Consider the following 25248-nt stretch of genomic DNA (forward strand, 5'->3'; position numbering starts at 1 on the left):
TTAATGAAAACTTAAACAACATCATTGGAATTTTGAAAAATCAATATAATTAATTAATTTATATTCTTGGCTAGAAATATTGATTTTCCAAGTCTAATTTTTGGATGCAGTTTTAGTTTTCATTAAAATCAGGTCCAGGGAATCTTCCTTTGAGTATTTTTTTGCTATTCGTTAGAGTTTCGGATTTAGCCATGCTAGTCCAGTAGAAATGTTCATCCTGTATAATTTTGTTATAGTAACGAAATATTTAGTTGAACTTGCAAGTAATAGTTTACAAACAGGAAGGATCTTGTAATTGACTTGTATAGTTTGTTCAGATTTTTTGTGTACTAACATTTTTTCTTTATAAATTGTCTGTTGGAATTTTATAGTTTTCATGGTAATTCGCCTATAAAAAAATCAATATAAATTTAATTTAGTAAGTATTAAGATTCGTATTTTGTATGAATATTTAATATAGAAATTAATTTTGAGATTATAATTATATTATAATTGAACAATACTCTTAACGATTGCTAACTAACTGGCTACAAAACTAAAGAGCAATCTTAGAGATATCATTTAGAGTTATAGAAATCCTAGCTAAAAGTTTATCGAAAAATTACCTTTTATAAAAATGAGATTATATGCAGACCTTTATTTAATAAAATGTCTTGATAGCAATTTCAAATACGCTTGATAATTTATAGGCCTAAATAAATTAAAGAACATTTATGACTCTACAGGAGATATATTTTTTGGTAATACGCAAAAAAGTAAAGAGCAAAATTGTACGTTAATATCACGTACTGTTAAAGACGTTTAATTTATTACGAACTATCATAATTTAAAAAATGTATAGAAAGTCGTATGGACCTATTTCTATATTATGATAGCCGTACATATTTTACCGAGTTATATTATTTTCCAAGTATGGTTAAGATATATTTGGCTAAATTATATTTTCATGATTCGATAATTGGCAAAAATGCCTGGACTCGTTCGTAAATTAGTTCAATTTTTTATACTTAAATCGGCAATATATATATCGCTAGAAGTTTAATATTTTAAGCATTGCTTGAATCGAGTTCGACCCCAGTGACAGTAGTACTGAGGTTTCCATTGACGAGAATGTCCTGCAGGGGCTGGCCCAGCATGCTGGAGAGAGAGTCGCTTAGCTTATAGTAGTTTGATTCGAGAGCCTCCTGGTACGTCACCTGGTCGGAGCTTATTAATTTTGCATTCAACTGCAGAGCCGCGTGGCAAATTGTCAGGAATTCCCTGAAAGAAGGTAACGAAAAAGTAAGTGGGACATAATTTTTTTTGCCGGGAATTGTAAACACATTTTCATTTAATTTCTTCAAAAGTACTTACTTAAATATAGCCTTTAATTTGTCGACCATATCATCTGGATACATCGGAGCTAACGTTGGGTCTAGGAACGCATTCGCATATGCCAATGGACCAGCATTTACTTGAACGCATATGCTGCCTTGTAATCTGAAAAAAATATTACAAATATGCATTAGTAGATTAACTTTAACATTTATTGTTCGTTGTAGAAAGTATTTAATCGTCTATACAAGTAGAAGCGAATGACATTATTAAATTATTCTTATATATAGTGGGTTTTAATGAAAACGTTAAGTATGAACGATTACATACGACTTTTAAAATATACTTTGAATTAAAACACTTAAAGTCGAATTTCAAATATCAGATTTTTGTGTAATGAGAACTTCTATAAGAAATCACTTTAAAGCATTTATTGCTTAGTAAACAATTTTACGACGGCAAGATACTTTAGTTCATATTTTAACGTTTTATATTCCAAGTTTGACATTTACAATGTTCCTATACGAGTATACCTGAGTTGCAGTTTCTTGATATCTGGCGCTTTAGCGTTGACGATTTCCGCTAGCTCGCCCACCTGACTTTCCATCTCGGAAACCGCGACTTCTATGGGACTTTTCTCTTCCACTTGGGTTTCGATAACCGGCACTCGACGCTTTACATACGGGAACCAACTGTCAGCTGTTTAAACATATTTTTATTATAATCTGTACTTGAATCATTAATATTGACTTCCCCTATTATTTATTTCCGTATATATATTACGTATATCCTTCCTTACGAACCTAAGGAAGGATATACGTAATATATATAATAGCTTCCTTCATACTAAATTTCATCGAATTTGGTTCAGCGGTTTGGCCGTGAAAACGCAAACAAACAAACAGACAGTCAGATAGAGTTAATTTTGCATTTATAATATTAGTATAGATTAGATCAGTGAATATATTGTCATAACGATTAGTTGAACGGTGAAGAAGCTGATAATGCAGCGAGATCTAGGGGCCTGTTTCAACAAAGTGGCTAGTATAAAAATCTTCTCTATCAAACTAAACCATATCTGTGCCTTCTTCCGTCTTGATCAGTCAATCAATCGGTAGCCAATCCCAAATAGTATCCAATATCCATTTTGTTTGAATAAAATTATTATATTCATATTATATGAATTGTAATTCATGCATAGATAAGGAAAACAAGGGTATTATATAAATGTTACACGATTTATTAATAATATGATGATGTCATTTATAATCCTATATGAATGTAAGCCTGAGGCACGTAATTTTTATGTAATTATAAAAATAAAACAGACACAAATCCTTTTACTGAACAATAAAATCTCTCGGATACTACTAAGGTTTGTAACGACGCATTAATACAAAGCGTGTATCCAAAATATGACATATCATACCAGTGAGATGGGTAAGCCGTAGTCTTTGATGATGTACGGGCCCACGTGCAGCTCCGTCTCTGGTGAAGGGAGTCTCGAAGACGAAACGTCTCACGTTATGGACCCGGTCGAAAGAACCTTCTCCTGCCGAGTGTGTGGCTGACATTCCTTCGGGCGACACGCGCACCCACGTGACTTGGATGTACGCCAGCTTGCTATCTAACTCATCGCGGTTCACCTGTTGATTAACATACATTATACATATAACCAACGCCAAGAGAGCCCAAAACGCTCTACAATAGACATAAAGGAATAGTTTCTAATAGTAATAGTCTACTCAAAAGTACCAAAAGTGTGTGTAAAATTTTATATTAATTAGTTGAGTGGAATTGGTTTAAATTCAGTTGCAAGATTTTTAACACAATATAAATTAAAACTGTTAAGTAATCGTAACTTCATTATGAAAAATAATTTGTACTTATGTATATCAAACGTTTTCATATTATGTAAATTATTTTTGCTCAGCAATGAACTTTCCAGTCCTTAAGCCATCCCTATCAATTTCTAAAGTAAAGTCAATCTAATACGTAAATATTTTTAAAGCAATTTTGCAAATTCGATAGACTAAAATCCAAATATGTATTGATATATTAGAATCGTTTGTTTTTTTTCTTTATTTTAGTTAATTTCTACCTCGAACGGATGATATTTCTTTGACAATCTTAGAAAGTATATTCTTTATAATTTTATAATATTATGACATAGGTGTTAAGTTAGGTTATTTACATAACATAGTTTTTTGTAGAAATTAATAATTCTAAATTGAGTATTACATTTTTGAAACGAATGTTCGTGTTTTTTGATTTTTTCTACACTCAATTTGTGGAATTGGGAATTTTACGCATTCGCAGAATTGAGTTCGACCTCCAAAGTTAATGTCCATATTAATAACCAATCTAAGTAATGGTACTTGAGGTACCAGTCTAATATATTCGTATTTCCTTACCGGCGCCGAATCCATTATCATTTTGACGCAGTCAGCGCCGAATTTTTGCTCGTAGAAATTTTGAAGTTTTTCTGAGATTTCGCTCAGTGAAGTCAACTTTGGTTCCTTGTAAATAAACTCTATGCCCTCTTCGTCATCGCCGAAGTGGGCTTTTCCGAAAAAGGCCACTCGATAGAATCTACCCAGAAGTCTTTTCCCCGAATTGGTGACTTCGATGACTTTAGCGTAAGCTTTGGTAAGATGTTGGTAGCATGTGAGGAGCGCTTGATAATCCTTCCTTCGCTCGTATATCGGAATCACAAGTCGGTACAAGGGTCCTAGAAGTTCATATCGCTCTGCTTTATCAACGTACTCTGTACACAACATCAGTTGATCCAGGAGTGATTGTTCGTTATAATGGACGTCTGTCATACCTGTAACAAAATAGAATAATAATGATCAGATGGCTTTTCGATTTTTTAAAATTATTATCGCATATATGTGTATAATTTTTAAATAACAAAAACGAGACTATTTAAATAACATTCGTAAGTATAAATCTTTATAATAAACCTTGAAATAAAAAACCCAACTGCCAATTTATTAATGAACATATAGACAACTGTAGCGATATTAATATCAAGCATAAAATGTATGTTACGTTAATATTAATTATATCCATCACAAGATGCTTGGTAGATCTCAAACAAGGAAATTGATGCTTGGTTACTGAAAAAAAATAGTTTAAACAAAACAATAAATTACAAAAATATACAATAGGTAAAAGAGTACCGTTACTAAAACAAGTATATTTTTCGTCATATACTAATATAATAAAGGTGAAAGTAACTGCGGCTTGTCTGTATGTCTGTCTGTTGCTCTTTCAGAGCCAAACCACTGAATCGAATTTGATAAAATTTATTGTATGTATGACGCAAGCATGAACGCAAAGGAAGGACATAGGCTAGTTTGTTTGCCTAACACTTGGCGACCAATCACTAAAACGCGAGCGAAGCCGCAGTCGAGAAGTTATATTATATTTATGAGTAACACCGAAGTGTATCATATAATATACGCCGTCGAGTAGTGTGTACACCGGTTTTCATGGGTACGCCACTCCGACGTCCAGGGTTCGATTCCCGGCCGAGTCGATGTAGAAAAAGTTCATTAGTATTCTATGTTGTCTTGGGTCTGGGTGTTTGTGGTACCGTCGTTACTTCTGATTTTCCACAACACAAGTGCTTTAGTTACTTACATTGGGATCAGAGTAATGAAGGTCCAATATGTATTTATTTATTTAAATTTCGACTTAAAAGAGCATGCCGTTTGCCGTCACGGCATACGAGAATGTCTTAACCCCAAGACGTGTCTATAGGTATAAATGATTGTTATGTAGATTAGTATGTTGGAATAACATTAATTTAAAAAAAATGCGTTGAATACAAAATGATTAAACTATTTTATATTAAAATTACAAGGATTCTTATTTTGAATATTCGTTACTTTAATCTTTTTTTGTTTCATTTATTTGTACCAACTAGTATTTTATAGCCGGATATTATAACAATCTAGTTTTTTGATAGGTTGCGTCATTTCAATCTAGTCTTAAGGACTTCGATTGCTAATTCTGACATTTATAAAAAATACCGGTATAGTAATATAATAATAATATACATATATTGTAGTATACACGATGTGTGTCATTATTTCTTAGTAATTATCTTACCAGTATTAACTGGTTCTTATACAGAGTGTCAAGAAAGTACATTTGATACGCCTGTTTTTGATTATTTTTGTTATTGATATCAAAATACACCATAAAAACATGGCAAGTAGGCATTTTGAAGCAGAAATATCTGATAGCGTACCGAAAATCGTAATCACATTGGTAGATACTATATAAATAGAATTGGGTATCATATATTTGCAGTCCATGTGGACTTGTTAAGGCAGTGACATTATGATATTAAATCTTGTTCGACATAATGTTGCAAGCGTTTCCATTGTTTAGTTTTGTGATAGTGTCGGCTTTTTGTTCATCAGTTGATCAATGGATGCCGATTCTTGAAGAATTACCAAAGGATCTCAATGATACGATTAATTCTGAAAACCATGATTTGGACTATAATCAATTGGTGCTGTCTTTTGTGGTAAGTATCACAATTCAACTTGTAACATAATGGAACTATAACGTTTTCGCCCATATATTATTCCATCAAACAATAAAAAGAATAACGCTAATTGTTTTTTTTATCTTGCTTAAGATGCAACATTAACAAAGGAAAAATAGCAACTCAGATTCTTGGAGAAGGTTGAACACAAAATCAATAAAAAATTATATTGTGTAATTGCAAAAGATTCGTTTTAGAATTTTAACTAGATGCAATTACATATTTCGCTCTGCGGCTTTTGCTTTGCTGAAAACGCACCGTTTATATAGCGGCGTAAGTGCGTATCTCAAAATTAGAAACATAAAAGCACTCATTACTCCTTGCACACCAGACTATTAATAAGCGACAACGTTTTATATTATTTTGTAATTTATATGTACATATTATACTTTATAACAATATTTATACTACAATACTGGAATTGTAATGAATATATAATGCGGTTTGTTAATCCATGTATAAATATATAATGGGACATGGAAGTTTTTCCATCTCTTGTGTACATTTCTATATTCACATTTTTTTGTATCTAAATAGATACAAAAGATTAACATTACAAAAATAATTGATCGTAATAAATTATCATATTTAATTAAGTTCATATTTTTTGTTAGGTTTTCAGACATGGCGATAGAACACCGGATCAACAAGAGTTAGATAAATATCCATCAGGACAATTTAATGATAGTATTTTCTATCCATACGGAAAGAAAGCACTCACAAATGTAAGTTGTAGTTTAGACTATAAGATGTTCGCATACATGCAATAAACTAAAGTATGTGTATGTTTGGAGTGAACAGTTGAAGGTTAACTTATTAATTAGGTGGCGGTCATAAGTTTTGCACAATTTTACAGTTGTTTGTGTTTCTTATTTTTTTAAACATATGATTATGATATATGTATCTGACAATAATAATTGTGAAATTGTTTTAATTCGACCTTTTTACGGAATTCGTAATATGTACCAGTAGTATCAAATGAGGTCGAAATTATTCCATTTTTTAGCCCATATATATTATTTGTATACATGTTTTGGTACTTTTCAAATCATTAGGCTTCATTCTCCGAACTTTCAATTAATATATATTATTATTTTTAATGAATGCATCCAAAAACGAAAACTAAAATATTCAACAATATTTACAAACATTGTGTGTGATGCTACAGGAGATCAATGAAGCACCGATATCTTTAACACAACCTGATTTATGTGGGAAAATAGTTAATAAAAATATGTATAGTATTGTTACTATTCTTCGTTTCATTTAACAGAAAGGCAAAGAGCGTGCATTCCTTGTGGGGGAATATTTGAGAGATCGCTATAATGATAGCATATCTCAATTATATTTGCCCGATGAGATATCTGTGCGGACGACAGACTACGCGCGTACTAAGATGACCGCTCTGGTTGTACTGGCATCAATGTATCCCCCACAAGCAGCTCAGAAGTGGAATCCTGAATTGAATTGGCAGCCCATACCATATGACACAATGGAATGGAGCAATGACGATGTAAGTAACAATATAGATATAAAATGCATTCATGTATTGTGTACACCTTCTGTAGCGTATTTAGGAATAATGCATAAATTGAAACGTTGAATTGTCCATGGTATGATTCTCGTATAGGCAACGTGTGTAACGTTAGTGAGCCGCGCTTAAAAGTTAGCTAGTGTAACGAACTATTATCCTACTCCTATCCTACAAATAACATCACCCATCCCTTGGCTTGTGTTCTTCAAGTGTGTGAAGACCAAGGGAGCGCTCCCAAGAAGAAAGTGTCTTCGAAAGTAAGAACACGGATTTCGTGGTAACAATTCCCCCCGTTTACTCATTTTAATACAGTCCACTTATCTCTCGCACGTACACCTACATATGCAGATAATTTGTATATATGTATTCCAAAACATAAACATTGGAGGGAACACGTGGGTTTTTCAAGTAAATAATTAAAGAAAAGATATTAATGTGAATATTCATTCAAATTTATTTCACAGCTTCTACATTTCTCCAACTGCCCACGGTACGATGAATTAAAAAACAGCGTTTACGAAGTGCCCGCATTAAGCAATGCGATAAGTTCGTACGAAAACTTATTTGAAGTATTAAGCGTTAAAACAGGAACGAATATAGAAACACCAGAAAATGTTTTCTTTTTGGACAATCTGTTCCAGACATTGGTATGATACTACTTCGTATTATTAAACAATGTGTTACTTAATCCAATTCACTAGCGGACATTCAATTATTATCAACTTATTTTTTTTTTATAAAATCACTTTACATCACGAGACCAATTTTTTATAAAGGCCTTAGTTAATTGCCGTATTGACGAAGCTCAGAAATGTTTATTTATCCAGTAATATGTTAGTTATCTCAACCGTTGCTACGGGTTGGTAAATCATTTTCATATAGACATTAAATACAATAAAATATTTAGGTATATTTCATCCTCGATATAAACTAAGGACAAACGAACTAATAGACTGTTAGATTCTACCTTATGTCCAGGACGCATAAACATAAACAATCAACCACCCAAGTTTTTACGTGAAATAAAAAGTATAATATTAAAATAATTTTATTTTCAGAATAACACTGGCGTCACACTTCCAAGATGGGCTGATGATCTAATGCCGAAAATTAAAGAAATGACTAAAATTGAATACCTTAGTTTATTCTACAACAAAGATTTAATAAGATTATCTGGAGGTAATATTTCTCAATAATATTTCTTGTTGGGAACAAACAAGATATAGTATTGTTTGCTGATGATACCTCTTTGGTTTTTAAAATTAATAGGAAACAGGTACAGTATGACGATGTAAGCAATGCTATGTCTGATATAGTACACTGGTTTAGCGTAAATAATCTTAGGCTGAATAATAAAAAAACTAAAATTGTAAAATTTAGTACACCCAATGTGCAAAATGTAAAACACGATGTACTTATCAATGGGGAATCGATAAATCCAGTTGAAACAACTGAATTTCTTGGCCTTACTCTTGATGCCAAGTTACAGTGGCTCCCCCATATAAACGGATTGGCGGGTAGACTGAGTTCTGCGGCATGTCAAAAAAATTAGATTATTTACCGATGTTGATACGGCTCGCCTAGTTTATTTCAGTTACTTTCACAGTATAATGTCCTACGGTATTATGCTTTGGGGTAACGCAGCCGCTATCCATACTATATTTGTGCTGCAGAAGAGGGCTATTCGCGAAATCTATAACCTAGGAGCCAAGGAATCATTAAGGTATAAATTTAAAGAAATTAAGATATTAACTGTTGCTTCTCAATATATATTCTGTAATGTTTTGTATGTACGGAAAAATATTAATGTTGTTATGAGAAAATGTGATTCTCATAACATTGGTACAAGGAACAAACACAATCTTGTTACTCCTGTTACTCGACAGTAACTCTTTTGTGGGGCAATGTATACGCTTCTACAACAGGATCCCAGAAAGCGTTCAAAATGCTTCTGTTGCCATATTTAAAAAAAATGTTAAGGAACGCTTGTGTGCGAAAGGTTACTATACAATTAGTGAGTATATGTTTGATAGCACACCTTGGGAATGAAACGATCGCCTCTTGGCTGTTTCTATTCATATACAATTATGTATGTAATTAATTTCGCAAAATAAAAAAAAGACCCGCTGAGTTTCTTTCGCCGGTTCTTCTCAGGTCAGGGTGTTCCTTTTTCCGAACCGGTGGTAGTGTTTAATTTGACCATCAATAAGTAAGTGTAATGCTTCTATGTTGAATAAAGGAATTAGAGTTTGAGTTTTCAGTTGAATTTGTTAATGTCTTATTTCGATGGTAAGTTTTAAGATCTTATCAATTATAATTGATTATAAGATCTTTAAACGATACGATTTATACGATACTTACCCTGATGTATGTTCTACACATACAAATTATATTAATATAAAATCAAATACGCTATCAATAATCATCGAAATCGGTTGACGTGGTAATTATTCGCTCATGTCTTGCAAGAGATGCTTTAGAAATTTTCAGTATCCAGAATTTGACCAATATATGGGAACAACCCATATATTCCAACAAAGACTCTTAGAAATCGAAGAAATAGATAAAAAATATATTTACTTTGCTTATATATGACAACATAGGAGACGGAGGGTCTATGTGGTGATTACGTCAGCACTGATTATCTATTTACATTTTTCTAATAATTACTAAAAATATGCCTTAAGTGTTTTCCTATATATGACACTTTTCATATTTAAATATTTTTATACAAACATTATAATATTATAATAAAAAAAATAGGTGTACTCATGGCTGAAATAGTTGAAGCAATAGACGCTGCAATCGCCGGAAACGAGAAACAAGTGAAGTTACGTCTATATTCGGGCCATGAAAATAACGTGGCAGCCCTCTTAGCAGCCGCCAGAGTATTTACGCCACATCAGCCCAAATATGGATCAACTGTTTCCTTAGAACTTAGAAAGAATGTGACAACAGGAAAGCACGGAATAATGGTGACTATATTAAGTATAATATAATTTATATTGTTTAATTGAAACTGGGATTGATTTATTATTATTACATTTTTACATTCTACATTAGCAGCCTGTAAATTTCCCACTGCTGGGCTAAGGCCTCCTCTCCCTTTGAGGAGAAGCTATGGAGCATATTCCACCACGCTGCTCCAATGCGGGTTGGTGGAATACACATGTGGCAGAATTTCGTTGAAATTAGACACATGCAGGTTTCATCACGATGTTTTCCTTTACCGCCGAGCACGAGACGAATTATAAACACAAATTAAGCACATGAAAATTCAGTGGTGCTTGCCTGGGTTTGGACCCGAAATCATCGGTTAAGATGCACTCGTTCTAACCACTGGGCCATCTCGGCTCGGCTCTTATTATAATATATTATTATAATGTTAGTAATACTAAATCTACAGAATAATCCTGCAGGTGATACCTACTCATCTAATTTATTTAAAAAAAATGAAATTATTCTTAAACAGTCCTAAGTTCCCCTTTGAAGTGAATGTATGTGAATTACAAGCATAACTGACATAATAAAAATTTATAAAAAAATTAAACCGACTTTAAAATTATAAACAGCTAATGCTAGCCATAATAACAAACACAAATTAAAAATGTACTTAATATATAATAAATATTAATACTTAATAATAACAAGCGTCTGCTGCTCGCTCATGGCTGGCAATGCTGGCACCGACCTCAAAAAATTGTCGGCATGTGTGAATTACAAGTCCTAGAAAATATTACTTTTTTATTTTTAGTTCACTAGCTGTTTCTAATTTTGTAGTCTCTGTCAAAAAAAGGGAAAAATCTTGAGACAGAGGGTAACAGAGGTAAAAACCAATAGACAAAAAAAAACAATACAAAACAAAATAGACCCTAACAAACTGTTAAAATAACCTCACCAGAAAATGATTCGTTTATACAAGTTGTAATAATTCTCAGTAACTGTCCTACGTACTCCTAATATTATTAGTGCTGCTATTTAATAATAATACGTAATAGTACGAGCCCCGTGGCTTCACCTGCATCAAATTATTTTATCGTAGTAATTTTTGGACAAGGATTACAAAATTTCATCTTTATCCAATCAATAGCTCGTAAAGAAGTACCAAACACACTCTGTTTTAACTTTTGCACCAACTTTATGGAATAACATTATAATAAGAACTACATATACAACTACTAACCTATATTTTCTGGCGCATTTTGTATATGATAACTATTTACTTGCACTATATATCCACTAACAATAAACATTGGCATAAATTACTTTGTTCTTTTCGACCGGAAAAAAATCGGAAACCAAAAATCAAAAAGAAATATCGATTAAAGTGTCAAAATCGAATCGATAATTGAAATGTTAATTTGCTGCAATCACTAGTCTATTCACTACACTACACTACCTATATATATTCTGTCTATGTTACAGATCGTGTATGCCGCGGAAGCTGGAGGTCCCGGTGTTGTTTTACCAATTGAAGGCTGTGGCGGAAATTCGATTTGCGACTACGAAATGTTTCTTACCCTTATAAGAGACGTGCTGCTATCTCGCAGCGATTATATGAAACAATGTTTTACCCCTCTTTAATAGTTTAGTATGAAAATATTGAAATATTTTATATTATGTTTTAATAAATAAAATGACGTTATTATGCGTACGGGTAAGTTTTAAAAAGAGTTTTTTATTCAACTTCCATGAAATTATTAGAGAATAGCTAGTCAAGCGTGATCGATGACGATCGCTGGTAATAATAAATATTTAAAAAAAACCTTGCACCGTTAATTTTTGTGCAATCGATTTTCCTTAAAACATACTAATTACAATTTTCCCAAAAGAGATACTTTACCTGTAGATATTTTGTTAATTAATACGTTTTAATTACGTTTACGTTTTTATTAATAATATTATCTGTTATATTCATTGAACAAAATATTTATTACAGATACAATATTAGATAATTAAAATAAACTAATGACTAAAATTTTATTAGGGTTTTAAATAATTACCAACTAATTGGGTTTAGTGACATATCATAGTGACTGATCGTATTTAAAAATGGAAATCTAAAGAATAGGTTTATTATCATTATATATATAAATACATATTTTACGGGATTTTACTTAACTTTACCTTTTACAATTTGGGGACAAATCTTAGAACAGAATTTTTAACCATTTCATATAAATCATGGAGTTGAAATTTTGCACTACAAGGAAGTGAGGCTCTTTTATAGTCTACGACATCGGTATTAGTGTTCAGTAATTTTTAATTACAGAAAGGCAAACGAGTAAAATAATCAGCCATTGATTACCCCCTTACTTTAAGAAAACAAAAAACGAAGATTTGCTGTTAATATCTGAGCGATAACAAATCCACTATTTTGGATTTAACAAATACATATACTACTAATAAATACACATACACAAAAATCGGGTTAGTAACTTTTTTAATAATTTATTAAATAATTTTAGTAGTTCCGCCTGCTCTTTAAAAATATATCACTTTAAATAGAAAACGTTAAATAATCGTTTAGTTAGACATTTGATTTTCGTTAATCGTTTTTAATATATAACATGTCGGATGATGTGAAAAACCACTTGCGACTCCGTATTAACGAAACGTACATAATACTTATGTCTATATAAATGGAGTAGACGCTCTGAGTACGGCAGTCGAAATCGGTTCGCGAACGCGCGTAGATAATGCCGATAAGAAACGTCGCATAAATGTTCGTTAATTGCTTATTGAAATAAAAATATGGATTTGCTATACATGGTAGCGTTGATGGTCGTGGCCGTTAGAGCTGGCGAGGAACAGTATCACAAGAAGTTTCCGTTGGGTCATACTTTGGAACCAAATAACAAGTATGATCTGCTAGACTACGAGCTAGCCAACACCGAGCTATTAATGTCTTTTGTGGTACGTCCTTTTAAAGTGTTGTATTTGGTCCTAAAGTAATTTTGATGTATTTAAGATCGAATTTGATGTTTTATTACAATAAAAAATAAAATTTTCCTTCATATTATTTTTAGATATACAATTATTAACAAGTATTATAGTAAATACATTTTACAATATTAGTGTTTTACCATAAAAATTATGATCCTTGAACTTATTTTCTTAGGTATTTCGACATGGAGACAGAACTCCAGACGAGGAAGAATTAAAAAAATTTCCAACAGACCAAAATTATGACAAAATATTCTTTCCTTACGGGAAAAAAGCATTAACGAATGTAAGTAAGGAAAATTCTATTATTATTACAAACTTTGAATAATTATATTAAATTTACATACGATTCAAAAAAATATTTATTTTTAAACAGAAAGGTAAACAGCGAGGATATCTCGTTGGAGAATATTTGAGAGAACGCTATGACAACCTCATATCTAAATTATATTTGCCCGATGAAATTTCCGTTCGAACAACAGACTTCTCCCGCACTAAAATGACAGCGTTGACCGCTCTGAGTGCCATTTATCCACCTCCACCAGCCCAGAAGTGGAACCCTTTCCTCAACTGGCAACCCGTACCTTACGATACACCAGCCTATGATGATGACGATGTGAGTATCATGAGTAAATGAATAAGCAAACTTAAATGGAAATACCCTATTAAAATTGTTATTATTTTTTTTTTTTTAATATAGCTGAGCATTTTTTTGTTTGAAAGCTCGGCAACTGACTTATCAATTTGAAAAAAAAAAACGCATTAGATGATCGTGACGTGTAACATGCCGTAACGTCTGACACGAATAAAACCATGAATAGTATTATATTGTATACTCGTATGAAGACTATCTTATGTTGTAAATTATTAAACGGTTTGTAACTGTTTGTCATCAGTAATATCGATACCAAAAATGTTGATTAGACGAATAAAAGAATAAGCAAATTTTTCGACTACATTAAGTATGTGTTTAACTGGTTTTAATCGAGTCAGTTTGAAAGTCACGTGTACTGCACGTGATAAATCATCTATATTACAAAGATATTTGGTTTGATATTAAATATGTAACGCGATCATTAATAAAACTTTAATTTTTTTAAAACATATTTATCATAATTGAATATTTTTTCAGCTATTATATTATTATAACTGCCCCCGTTATCTCGAACTAAGACAACAAGTATACAATTTACCTGAAGTACAAAAAAAACTAAAGCCTTACGAAGGTCTCTTTAAGTTTTTAACAATAAAAACAGGAACAGACATATCCGTACCAGAGGATGTTTTCTATTTAGATAACTTATTTCAGACTCTGGTTAGTATACAACATGTAACAATTACATACAAACTATACATTTTTAGAATTGCAGTGGAAAATTTAAAAATTACACTCGATACCATAAAGCAAAAGGTAAATATATGTTAAAAATGTTTATATAAAAAAATTTCAGGCCAACATTGGTGTGAGAGCTCCGAAATGGGCCAATGACGTGATGCCACAAATAAAAGAAATGACTAAAATTGAATACGCATTGGAATACCACACCAGTGAAATGATAAGATTGGCATCAGGTAAAAAAAATTAACGGTACTATTACGAACTGTTTCAATTACTTAGGCAATCAATCTATTTCTAATGTCATTGTCAAGGGTAATGACCTGTAACGATTCAATCGCAGGAGTGCTTCTGGCTGACGCATTGAATGCTACGAACGCTGCTATCGAGGGCAAATGGGATCAACCAAAGTTACGTCTATACTCAGCACATGAAAATAACGTAGCTGGATTCATGGCAGCTATGAAGGTGTTCAAACCACATCAGCCTAAATATGGTTCAACGATATCTTTAGAACTCAGAAAGAGACTTCTAACAGGACAATACGGTTTTACCGTAAGTTGTAAATGTATTACATATTTAAAACAAAATTGGCTAAGACGCCGATGTCGAAATCACGTGTTAATTCTCATATTTAAAATTAATTTTAAATGTTTGATTACAAGCCAACAATTAAAGTAATCAAGAACGTTCAAGGATTAATATATTGTGTATATTCCATTAAATTTTGGTTTTATGATATAAAAAATATATAATTTATGTCATTGATTAGGCGACGTATGCGGCAGACGGCGGAGGCCCAGGAGTTGTGCTACCAATCGCTGGTTGCGGAGGACAAGCGTTCTGCGACTATGACACTTTCGTTACTTTAACGCAAGATCATGTCATATCTCGAAGCGATCATAAAAAACTATGTTCGACTCCGATTAGTTAATATAATAATTAAATATAAAACACTTTAATCCTGTCGACTTTTACGATTAAGAAAAAAAAGTGCAATGTAAACGTTAATATATTTATACTTTGAGTTGTGAAAGTAAATTATTTTCATGTATTACATACTATGTTGATTCCGAATGTGTTAATTGTTGTGAACGTACATACAAAACAAATAAACTGGCTGTGATTTTCATGTGTGTTTTTTTTTCTGTATTTCAATATTCATTAAGTCTAAATAAAAATGTGAAATGAATATTGTTTGGTCAAATAGTCAGACGATTTTAAAATTTTTCAAAACTACAGACTAGTAATTAGACTAGGTACATGATATTGCAAGACACATTTGCAATTACTTACATTGCTGTCAGTCAGCATAATCTAAGTTCCTATATTTCCTGAGGAAACTATATAACTTGTTTGAAAGAAAGTAAATGGTAATTGAATGGTCTGGTTACCTACCCAGCCAGGGTTGCGACGAGCCTACCGTCATCACCAAAAAAAGATAAGGTAAATATTCCCAAATATAACTTTCGCAATTTATACTATTTGAACCGAATCAGAAGTTCAGAAAATCCGCAGCTTTGAGCGTGGTTCTGCGGCTGACCTCTTCCGGGTCGTGTTGGTTTGCCTGTGTGCATCTGTAATTGTGCACGCAATCGTGTATTACAATATCCTGCGCTGGATAACTAGGTTTTAGGACTGGCTGCCGTTTCCAAAACTCGGTTCGGACGACTACACATCTACATGAAATAACGATAATCATTACGCATAAGACACATTGAGTGCATAGAAACAGTTTTATCTCGATAACAATTAAATAGTCATATTTCCTAGACATGCTCTCATTATATATATTATGTTTAATTATAGTTTATCAGATTTCTTGATAAATAAGATACGTAGAGATCAACAAAGACAGTTAGTCGGTTAAATCACTTGGAAATATTAATTACTTTTCAGTTTATTATGTTGCTAAAATATAATTCTGCGACACGAACAAGTACTATATGAATAACATTATTGCTACGCTATGGTGCATTTAACGAGCATTGTGTGTTCGAAGTAAGTTGTCTATTGTAATTTTTTGTAGTAAACCGTATGTTACCGGAACTAGTTAGACCGGGACATTTTTATAATAATAATAGTTTTTTTTTTTAAGTTTTCATATAATTATAGAACAATACTAAATAATAAAAATAAGTATTCGTTTAACATTTATTACATATTTGTAATTTCATTATCACTGACAATTTAATTTATACTTCAAAAGGTCATTGTTATTATAAAAAATGTTTTATGAATGAAATACGAAATTAAGCTAGTAAAGGCAAAGCAAGGAACCAACTATTAGGCAGTCCGCAGATCATATAAATATAATAAGTACCTACTTAAAAGAAAACTCTATTTCATATGTATATTTTAGTATAGCCAAAAAATCTATCACTATAGTTGACTGCCATAGACTCGATAGAGTGAGTTATCTACATAAATAAAAAACATAACATGTGACGTTATACATACAACTAATGTTATTATTGAATACTGTATCATATGCACTGGGGGATCAGAAACACATCGCAGTTTGCAAACGAGAATAAACGGAAGGTGTAGTTCGTTCGCATACAGCCGCAATCTTTTAATTCAGTCTATCAGACAAAATCGACCGTAACCGATGCATTATACGAGGGTCATAAATATTGTTTCGATTATATTTTATTTGATATACACTGAGCTTAATATACTTATGACATTATTCAAATCCAAACCCAAATGTATAATAACATACGGAGCGTGGGATAAGTACGGTGCATCAAAACCACGTATTGTACATACATAAGAATCGATCATTGAGATTAAATTAGCAATAAGTTGCATGTCACATAAAATATCATTTTGTATGTAGTATAATGACAAGATAAAATCAGTAGTTTCAATTGAATGTGATGTCGGGAAGGGCGTCACCGGGGCGCAGGTACGCCTATACAAACAGCGTCGCGCGTCCGACGGTTCATGCGTACGTGTAAATAGATATCGTACAATCGATTGGACAAAGTCAATCATCTGAGCGGCAGGTCGCAACGACCGTGAATCTGATGAACGTCCCGTGTCGCCCTCAGTGGGACATCACTTCGCGCTTCGTGCACTTCCGCCCTCCTTGTATCGCGATCGTCTGTTCCGAACGTACGATATTACATATCCATTGTGTTTATAATGAAACTGTCATAGATTTTTTGGGATGCGATACTATAAGTGAAGGCACGAGTCACGATAGGACTACAATGTAGAGCTGTTAACCCGGCGGAGGACAATGTGAGTTTCGAATTCATTTGGACTAATTCTAACTATGTATTAACTTTATATAAAGTATAAATAAACACGTGCCATTGATTTTATTGAAATGAATTAACAACTATAGAAACGTTAACAGATATATATTACGACAGTTTAAATAGATTTAGATCGTCAAGGATACAAATTTAGTAATACTTATATGGTAAAGTCCTACCTACTAACACTTAAAATTTATAATTCTGAATCTTAAGTCAAAAATAACCTTAATACATAATAAATTTCTAGTTAAAATTATATAGATAGATATTATTATTTATTACCTAGTGTTTTATTATTGTGAACACACAGCATATTGTAATATCATTTATCTAACATAGTTAAACAAAACATTCACTAGATGTAAGTTTTAATTAGGTCGTAAGTTATGTGTTTTTACGTCGTAGGAAGAAATATTTTCGAAATGAAAATCATCTCATAAATGGTATTTCACTTTCAGTATTTGGATTATATCGGTTTCAGTCGGTTGTGACGTTAATTCTACTTATATCTACTTTACTTAGAAATAAAGTTACGTAGAAAAGTCAAATACTGTATAAATTATTAGAGGAATATTATCATGTATGAATAGGAGCTTATGTTAGTAAGTAAGGATAATCTTGTAGGAAAGAGGGCGGTCGCGAGGAAGAGCCGACCAACGCGGCGGAGGCGACGCCGAGTATGCGCACCGAACACACCTGCTGTTGCCTCGGCGTGTTGGTGGGCGTCTCTCTCATCGCCGGTTCGTATACAATCCAAAAAAGCCTCATCCATAATTGGACGTAGTTTCTCAAAATGGATCCAACCCACAACATAATCGTAGAGTAGTAGTCGTAGAGGTCGATATTTTCGATTACATTAACTTATTTGTATGAAATATGGTAAATTTATACAAATATTTCTCCAGGAAGCAATAAATACAAACAAACACAACTATAAGCAAATACAGGTAAAACTTTAAACTTGAATAACTCAGAAGTAACATTTTGTGGTTGGGATCCTTTTAGAGAAACTACGTCCAATTGCACAAAGTACCTTTGATGAGCTTTGTTATGTTGATATATATATTAAAAAGCCGTTTAAACAGTTCAAGCAAGCAAATACATTTCCCGGAAATATCACTGTATCGATTATTTTGGCTATTTTGATAAACTAATCAACAGTATTATTAATAAATATATACAAGTATAAAATATTACGAGTAAATTAAGAAAATTATGTAAATGAATAAATACATAAAGCATAGTTAATAATAATTAACTTTTAATTTAGCCCTCGTAGCAGTGATCCTGATGAAGGACAATACAGTCGAAGTCACAATACTGCGACAAGTCCACGTGGTAAGATAATCATTTAAATCTAACATCAATACATATATAAATTTAAAATATGTTTACATTTTTATTTCGACTAAAATTATATAACGAAGGTACTGTGTGTATGACTTTTTGAATAATATAAATATAAAAATACCTAAGTGTTAAAACAATTCTATGTTGCACGTATCACCATAGAATATTTTATACACAGTTAGATTTATATAATCTATCTATATATAAATTTCGATAGTTGACAATCTTTCGGTTAGGATCGATTTTTTGTAATTTAACTGAAATTCACGTCGCTAATCGATAATCTAACAGTATTTACAATTTTACTGGCTCATTTACTAGGTGGTAGGGCTTTGTGCAAGCCCGTCTGGGTAGGTACCACTCACTTATCATATACTCTACCGCCTAACAGCAGTACTCAGTATTGTTGTGTTCCGGGTGAAGGTGAGTACGCCAGGGTAACTGGGCGGTGGTGACCACTTACCAGATGCCCTATTTGCTCGTCCAACTATATAATAAAACAAAATGTATATGATATAGCTTATGTCTCATGGAGAGCGAACGCCAAGCGAGCGTGAGTTGGCAATGCTCGGAGCGCCACCACCGGACCACGTATTTGTCCCTTACGGCGCTGGAGCCTTGACTAATGTAAGTACTAAAATCACTTAACATATCTGGATTAAAATAATATAGATATAGTAATGTGAACCTTATTCGACGTCTAAATTATATTAATTAGCAATATTATTTATTGAAAAAAGAATGGAAACCAATTAATACCTTGTAATCAGCAAACATAAGTATTTCAAAATTGCAGTTAATGTTCGTTTTGATTAAGATTAAACTTTAATGAAACGCCTCTATCTATTGGTACGACAAAAAACAAATTTGGACATCATTGAGTGATTCAATTTAATATTATATTTTTATTTAATAAAAGAAAAACTAAAAATATAAATCATTATAGTCATATAATATATATAAGACAATTCGATTTCATTTTATTCATTTAGTTTTGCACGGAAACCATGAGCTCGGTGGTAACAAAAGTATATCAGCGTATTTCCTCTATTTGTCGAATTAATCCGATGACGGTTCCGTTACGGTTGCCTATTATAGCATTTATTCACTATAGTTAAGGTTGTTAAATTAAGTTTAATTTGCTCTACCTACGTCCATGTTAATTCCATATATCTATTGACTAATTATGTACATAAAACTACATTTACGTGCAGAGCGATATTCATAAATGTATATATGAACAGTCACAGATATATTAAACAACCATGCTATTTGAATTCTTAAGAATCTAGACACTTCGCACATGATATTCGAGGGTCGACCGAAGATAGGTCGTACTGAAGCGTTTACTTCCCGGTGCGACGGAGGGATCTCGACTCCTGAAGGTCGTATTCTAAACAGGAACGAGGTGTCGAGAGGCGTAGATTACTGTCAGTCTAACAATGATTTATCATCTTCAATGTACGTCATTCAATTGACAGAAATGCGTTTATTTTTAATTTATATTTTTATTTTCTTTAATCAAACTACAACTGATGTTAAATTCCACAGGAAGGGAAATTATTAACCTTCGAAATGGGCGCATTACTTAGAAAGAGATATAACGACTTCTTAGGACCTTATTACGAAGCTGGTGAGTTTCGAGGCGATTTATACGTTAAAACCTAATTATTCTATGTTATAGGTAAATATAAATGTATATGTATATATGTGCAAACTTTGTTTTCTTTTGTATAAGTAAAGACAGATTGTTATTTCAATTGAAACTTGACACCGTGTTCCCAATTCATACTTGACACATTACACATAGCTCTTGATAATCATTATTTATACGTTGCAATAGTGTATAGATGATTTAATTTTATCTATTCATTTACATTTCACAAAATATATGCATAGCACTTGCATCAATTTAAATGCATTTAGATATGATACAGAAGGTAAACTTCTTTAGACAAATCATTTTTATCATAGTCTAGAATTAGTTAAGAACACCTATCATTTAGTATTAAAATGTGTAGCAAGAACGAGTTTAATATTATCGATAGTCAAAAATAGAATAATGTTATACGAACATTATAGATTATTTTGTCTCATACTTGTATTCCAGAGAAGAGTATAGTGATAGCATCCGATACGAATCTCAGCAAGATGACCGCGCTGCTGATAGCAGCCGGGCTATGGCCACCGCCGCCGAATCAAATTTGGAATAACACTATGAACTGGCAGCCCGTGCCTTATACTTATCCGCCGCGGACTGAAGACTACGTGAGTTTAAAAATCTTTCATTATAATTACGCAATCACATGACGTCACTAAACACTAGTTGCAATTAATAATTGCAGTTTAATAAATCAAAATTAAATATTACTTTTTAAATAGATTATGATATGACATATACTTTTAAAACGACAAAGGGGGATCCTTTGAAGCGTTAGCCACGGATTTGCGTTTAAATCCAATCCTATTGAATTTGGTTCATTTTCATATTTTCAAGGAAATAAATGGTACAAATTTATGTTGTTGTAAATAATTTTCTACAATTTAAATTATTTCAAGTTTGACCAAGAAATTATTAACAATTCAATTGTCAGAACTGGAAGCGGCAAATTACAAATGTCTTGTCTATTATGTAGTGTACACTTAGATTTGCCGTCCAATTGGATTACGAGAGACGGAGTAGATAGCACTTATGTCTCGCGCACTTGTCTAGCCTCTCTCGAGAATGTCCGCCATACCCAAAATCGGTCAAAAGGATAACATATGAAGATATAATAAGGTTCTATTAATGTTTCAGCTTCTTTATGACGAAAATTGTCCACGATATAGCCAAGAGAAAAGGAGGTTGTTAAAAGCATTTTCCGAGGAAGGTTTACTGATACCGTATCGAGATCTTTTCCACAAGATAGCACACATGACCGGGACTAACTTCAGTACACCTCAAGATGCGTACAATTTAAACAACTTATTTGTAATACAAGTAAGTTATACAATTATTATTAAATAAATAAACAAATAAATATTGGACAACATCATATACATTACTTCGATCCCAATGTAAGTAGCTAAAGCACATGTGTTATGGAAAATCAGAAGTAACGACGGTACCCAAGACAACATAGAAATCTAATGAATTTTTTCTACATCGACTCGGCCGGGAATTGAACCCGTGGCCTCGGAGTGGCGTACCCATGAAAACCGGTGTACACACTACTCGACCACGGAGGGCGTCAAAATTATTAATTAAAGATAACAGTTTGATAGTATTTACACTTGACGCAAATATATTTACTGATTAGAATAAAAAACGTTTTAGGATGACATAAAAGTTGCTAATCCAAAATGGGCGAAGCATGTGAAAAGAAAGTTGATGGACGTCGCCAGGTTGGAATACACAATGATGTTTCATAATAACCTACTAAGGAAACTCAGCGGAGGTAAGTTTCAATATAAAATATTACAACAAATAAAGATCACAGTGCACTTGTTAAAAAAAAATTAAACTACCTAAGGACACTTTAACTATAATAATAGTAATCTTCGCTCGGAGACATCCAAATTTAATAAAAAAATGTCTTTTGTTAAAAATATTATTACTAGATGCGTATCACATTATCCGGTTTTAGTTATTGCAATTACTACAGTACTACACGGACATTCTCTAATCGGAATATTAATCTAAGAAAAACCGTCAGCAGACGTTAGTTCCCATATATGAAATCCTAAAATCTTCTCTGAAACTGCATCTTCGGGTACAAGTTTCACGTATATTAGTTTAGTAGCTTTTTCAATTAAAAAACACGTAAATATTATCACGTCGTTTATTAATATAGATAATAAAAATACATTTATTTTTCGATTTTTGTTTCTTTAAAATATCACATGTTAATTAATATGAAAACAATTGTCTTAATTGAGGGATATATTTTAATGGCTTTTAATAAAGCTTAAACCGCAATTTAAAACCTGTTTAAACTGTTAATGTACACTTACGACTACGTTAAAGACGTTGACTAATAAATATATACATATATATAAATTTATTTATACACCCTATATCTCCGCCAACACGAGTGCGAGATAAATTAATGAATACAATATTATTAGTATTTGACAAACCAATGCCGCTTGCCCGCATTCAACGAGCGACCTTCGTTTAATATTAAAGTGTCCATCGCCATATCGACTCATGATAAAACAAAACTAGTATGTTGTACCAAGAGTTATTTATGCAATAAATAATTCATAACTAAAAATTCGTTCTGGTTGCGTGTTTAATTTTACGCCATTTATGCAATAAGTTTAATATAAAAACCAACTGAATGATTCCAGTCACATAAAAATCATATCATTTGTTTGTCACACAATAAACTGAGCATCGCTTTATTCTAATAGCATCAAGAAGCAATTTGTATTGCTGTGTTCCGATTTCAAGAGTGGGGGGGTCAGTGTAACTAAGGCTCAAGGTACATAATAACTTAGTTCCCAAGGTTAGTGGCGGATTGGAGATGTAAGGAATGATTAAAATTTCTTACGGCACCAATGCCTATGGGCGGTGATGACCACTATCGGGTGGTCCATTTCGCTAAGAAATAGGCTGCAATTAACTGCGCAATGGTCATTGCAAGACAAGACAGATCCGCGGGTGATGACTTCGCTTCTCCGTCTCACTCGCGTACTTAACCCTGCTCGTTTACATTGCCATCTTATATTAGTAATCAGTATCACTAGCTAACACTAAAAAAACCTTACCTGCAGTGTATTTTAGTTTCAGTAGTTGATTTAAGTCTAAATTGAGCACGATCATTTGAAAAAAATCGTTCGTTTGTTTGTTTAAAAGGAATCAATTGTGTTAATTCAAAAAGTATGTATTTAATTTTACTTTCAATATCATTAATTTTTGAATGAAGCATTATGAAGTGTTTTTCCTTAAGTAACAACTTTTTACATGACTGCCTTTCCGAACGTATGATTTTAGAGCAGTTTTAGACACAGATCAATGATGTGAACTATAATATATCTACAGAAATTATTGTATTGGCAGGTGCACTACTGCAACAGATAATAAAAGAAGCCGTGTTAAACACAAAAGATCCATCGAGCCCTAAAGCGATAGTGCGCATCGGTACACCCGTGTCTGTGGCAGCTCTGCTGGCGGCGTGTGTCGCGCCGCCGCCCCGCCTGCCCGACCCCGGCGCCGCGTTATTGTTCGAATTGCACGAAAAGCAACCTCCGAAACAGGGGAACAAGGAACAAAATGCTTTGACTCATGGACAAAGATTTGGATTTAAAGTATGAATTTCAATTAGTTTCATTTTAATTGAACTATTATACTGTTAATATATTTTTATAAATGTTTTGAAGATATATGATGTAATTAATTGTATTATGTTATGAAATGCTATAATTTGATCGGTGCGTGCAGAGTATGCTGTTGACAACAGAGTTATATAATTGGATGGATAAACAACCCGATCAATTTCTATTATACTTTAAATTAATCAAGTCATTAGTAAATAGAGTATAACACTTAACTAATTTCAGATCTTCTACTGGGATGACGACTCAGCAGAGCCTCGTTTAATGGAAGTTCCCGGGTGTAACGCGTTGTGCCCCCTCGACACATTCACGGAGATAACAAAATATATCGTGTCATACGACTATAAGAAAGACTGCAAAATTGTTCCTACGATATGACTCATATAAAAAGTGATTAAAGTGTTTTTTAGTTTAAGACAAGTCTTGGGACGAGCTAATTTTATTTAGAAAAATAGATATTTAATAATAATGTTTTAATACGCATACCAATTTATTCCATTTACATATTAAGAAAAGTACTATATTTCTCGGCTAACTCTAATGTGACTTCATTGTGGTGTTTATAGATATTAAAAATGTAATATAAATTATTAAAATAAACAAAATATTCACTAAC

At 32.5% G+C, this 25248-nt stretch overlaps 4 protein-coding genes across 4 annotated transcripts in view; 3 read left to right on the forward strand and 1 right to left on the reverse strand.

Annotated features, from left to right (window-relative positions):
• Window positions 1–371: 371 nt before the first annotated feature.
• Ziz (Zizimin) overlaps window positions 372–25248 on the reverse strand; it is a 39498-nt gene continuing 14621 nt past the window's right edge. The window contains exons 30-34 of the mRNA XM_026631862.2: window positions 3729–4141; window positions 2744–2960; window positions 1848–2013; window positions 1354–1479; window positions 372–1260 (exon numbers count right to left, since the gene is read on the reverse strand). Of these exons, the coding sequence (XP_026487647.2) occupies window positions 1047–1260; window positions 1354–1479; window positions 1848–2013; window positions 2744–2960; window positions 3729–4141 (1136 nt within the window). The 3' untranslated portion in view covers window positions 372–1046. The remainder of the gene's footprint in view (window positions 1261–1353; window positions 1480–1847; window positions 2014–2743; window positions 2961–3728; window positions 4142–25248) is intronic.
• LOC113394526 (venom acid phosphatase Acph-1-like) lies at window positions 5543–12496 on the forward strand. The gene is made up of 7 exons (XM_026631868.2): window positions 5543–5857; window positions 6493–6603; window positions 7152–7391; window positions 7877–8059; window positions 8471–8591; window positions 10176–10387; window positions 11838–12496. Exons 1-7 carry the CDS (start codon window positions 5693–5695, stop codon window positions 11994–11996), a joined length of 1191 nt encoding a protein of 396 aa, XP_026487653.2. The 5' UTR covers window positions 5543–5692; the 3' UTR covers window positions 11997–12496.
• LOC113394525 (prostatic acid phosphatase-like) lies at window positions 13047–15790 on the forward strand. The gene is made up of 7 exons (XM_026631867.2): window positions 13047–13328; window positions 13534–13644; window positions 13735–13974; window positions 14491–14673; window positions 14810–14930; window positions 15038–15249; window positions 15467–15790. Exons 1-7 carry the CDS (start codon window positions 13167–13169, stop codon window positions 15626–15628), a joined length of 1191 nt encoding a protein of 396 aa, XP_026487652.1. The 5' UTR covers window positions 13047–13166; the 3' UTR covers window positions 15629–15790.
• LOC113394523 (venom acid phosphatase Acph-1-like) lies at window positions 17672–25247 on the forward strand. The gene is made up of 10 exons (XM_026631866.2): window positions 17672–17943; window positions 18588–18703; window positions 19234–19301; window positions 19833–19940; window positions 20865–20946; window positions 21424–21581; window positions 22111–22293; window positions 22630–22750; window positions 24358–24605; window positions 24858–25247. Coding segments are annotated over exons 1-10 (1239 nt in total). The 5' UTR covers window positions 17672–17941; the 3' UTR covers window positions 25011–25247.

Source organism: Vanessa tameamea, chromosome 4 (assembly GCF_037043105.1).
Source record: "Vanessa tameamea isolate UH-Manoa-2023 chromosome 4, ilVanTame1 primary haplotype, whole genome shotgun sequence".
Classification (NCBI taxonomy): domain Eukaryota; kingdom Metazoa; phylum Arthropoda; class Insecta; order Lepidoptera; family Nymphalidae; genus Vanessa; species Vanessa tameamea.

Coding starts and splice junctions, on each gene's coding strand:
- LOC113394525 (XM_026631867.2), top strand. CDS start 13,167: ATGGATTTGCTATACATGGTAGCGTTGATGGTCGTGGCCGTTAGAGCT. Junction 13,975..14,490: donor CAGCCTATGATGATGACGAT/GTGAGTATCATG, acceptor ATATTTTTTCAG/CTATTATATTATTATAACTG. Junction 14,674..14,809: donor ATAACTTATTTCAGACTCTG/GTTAGTATACAA, acceptor AAAAAATTTCAG/GCCAACATTGGTGTGAGAGC.
- LOC113394526 (XM_026631868.2), top strand. CDS start 5,693: ATGTTGCAAGCGTTTCCATTGTTTAGTTTTGTGATAGTGTCGGCTTTT. Junction 7,392..7,876: donor TGGAATGGAGCAATGACGAT/GTAAGTAACAAT, acceptor TTTATTTCACAG/CTTCTACATTTCTCCAACTG. Junction 8,060..8,470: donor ACAATCTGTTCCAGACATTG/GTATGATACTAC, acceptor TTTTATTTTCAG/AATAACACTGGCGTCACACT.
- LOC113394523 (XM_026631866.2), top strand. Junction 18,704..19,233: donor GGGCGTCTCTCTCATCGCCG/GTTCGTATACAA, acceptor CTTTTAATTTAG/CCCTCGTAGCAGTGATCCTG. Junction 22,751..24,357: donor ACTAAGGAAACTCAGCGGAG/GTAAGTTTCAAT, acceptor TTGTATTGGCAG/GTGCACTACTGCAACAGATA.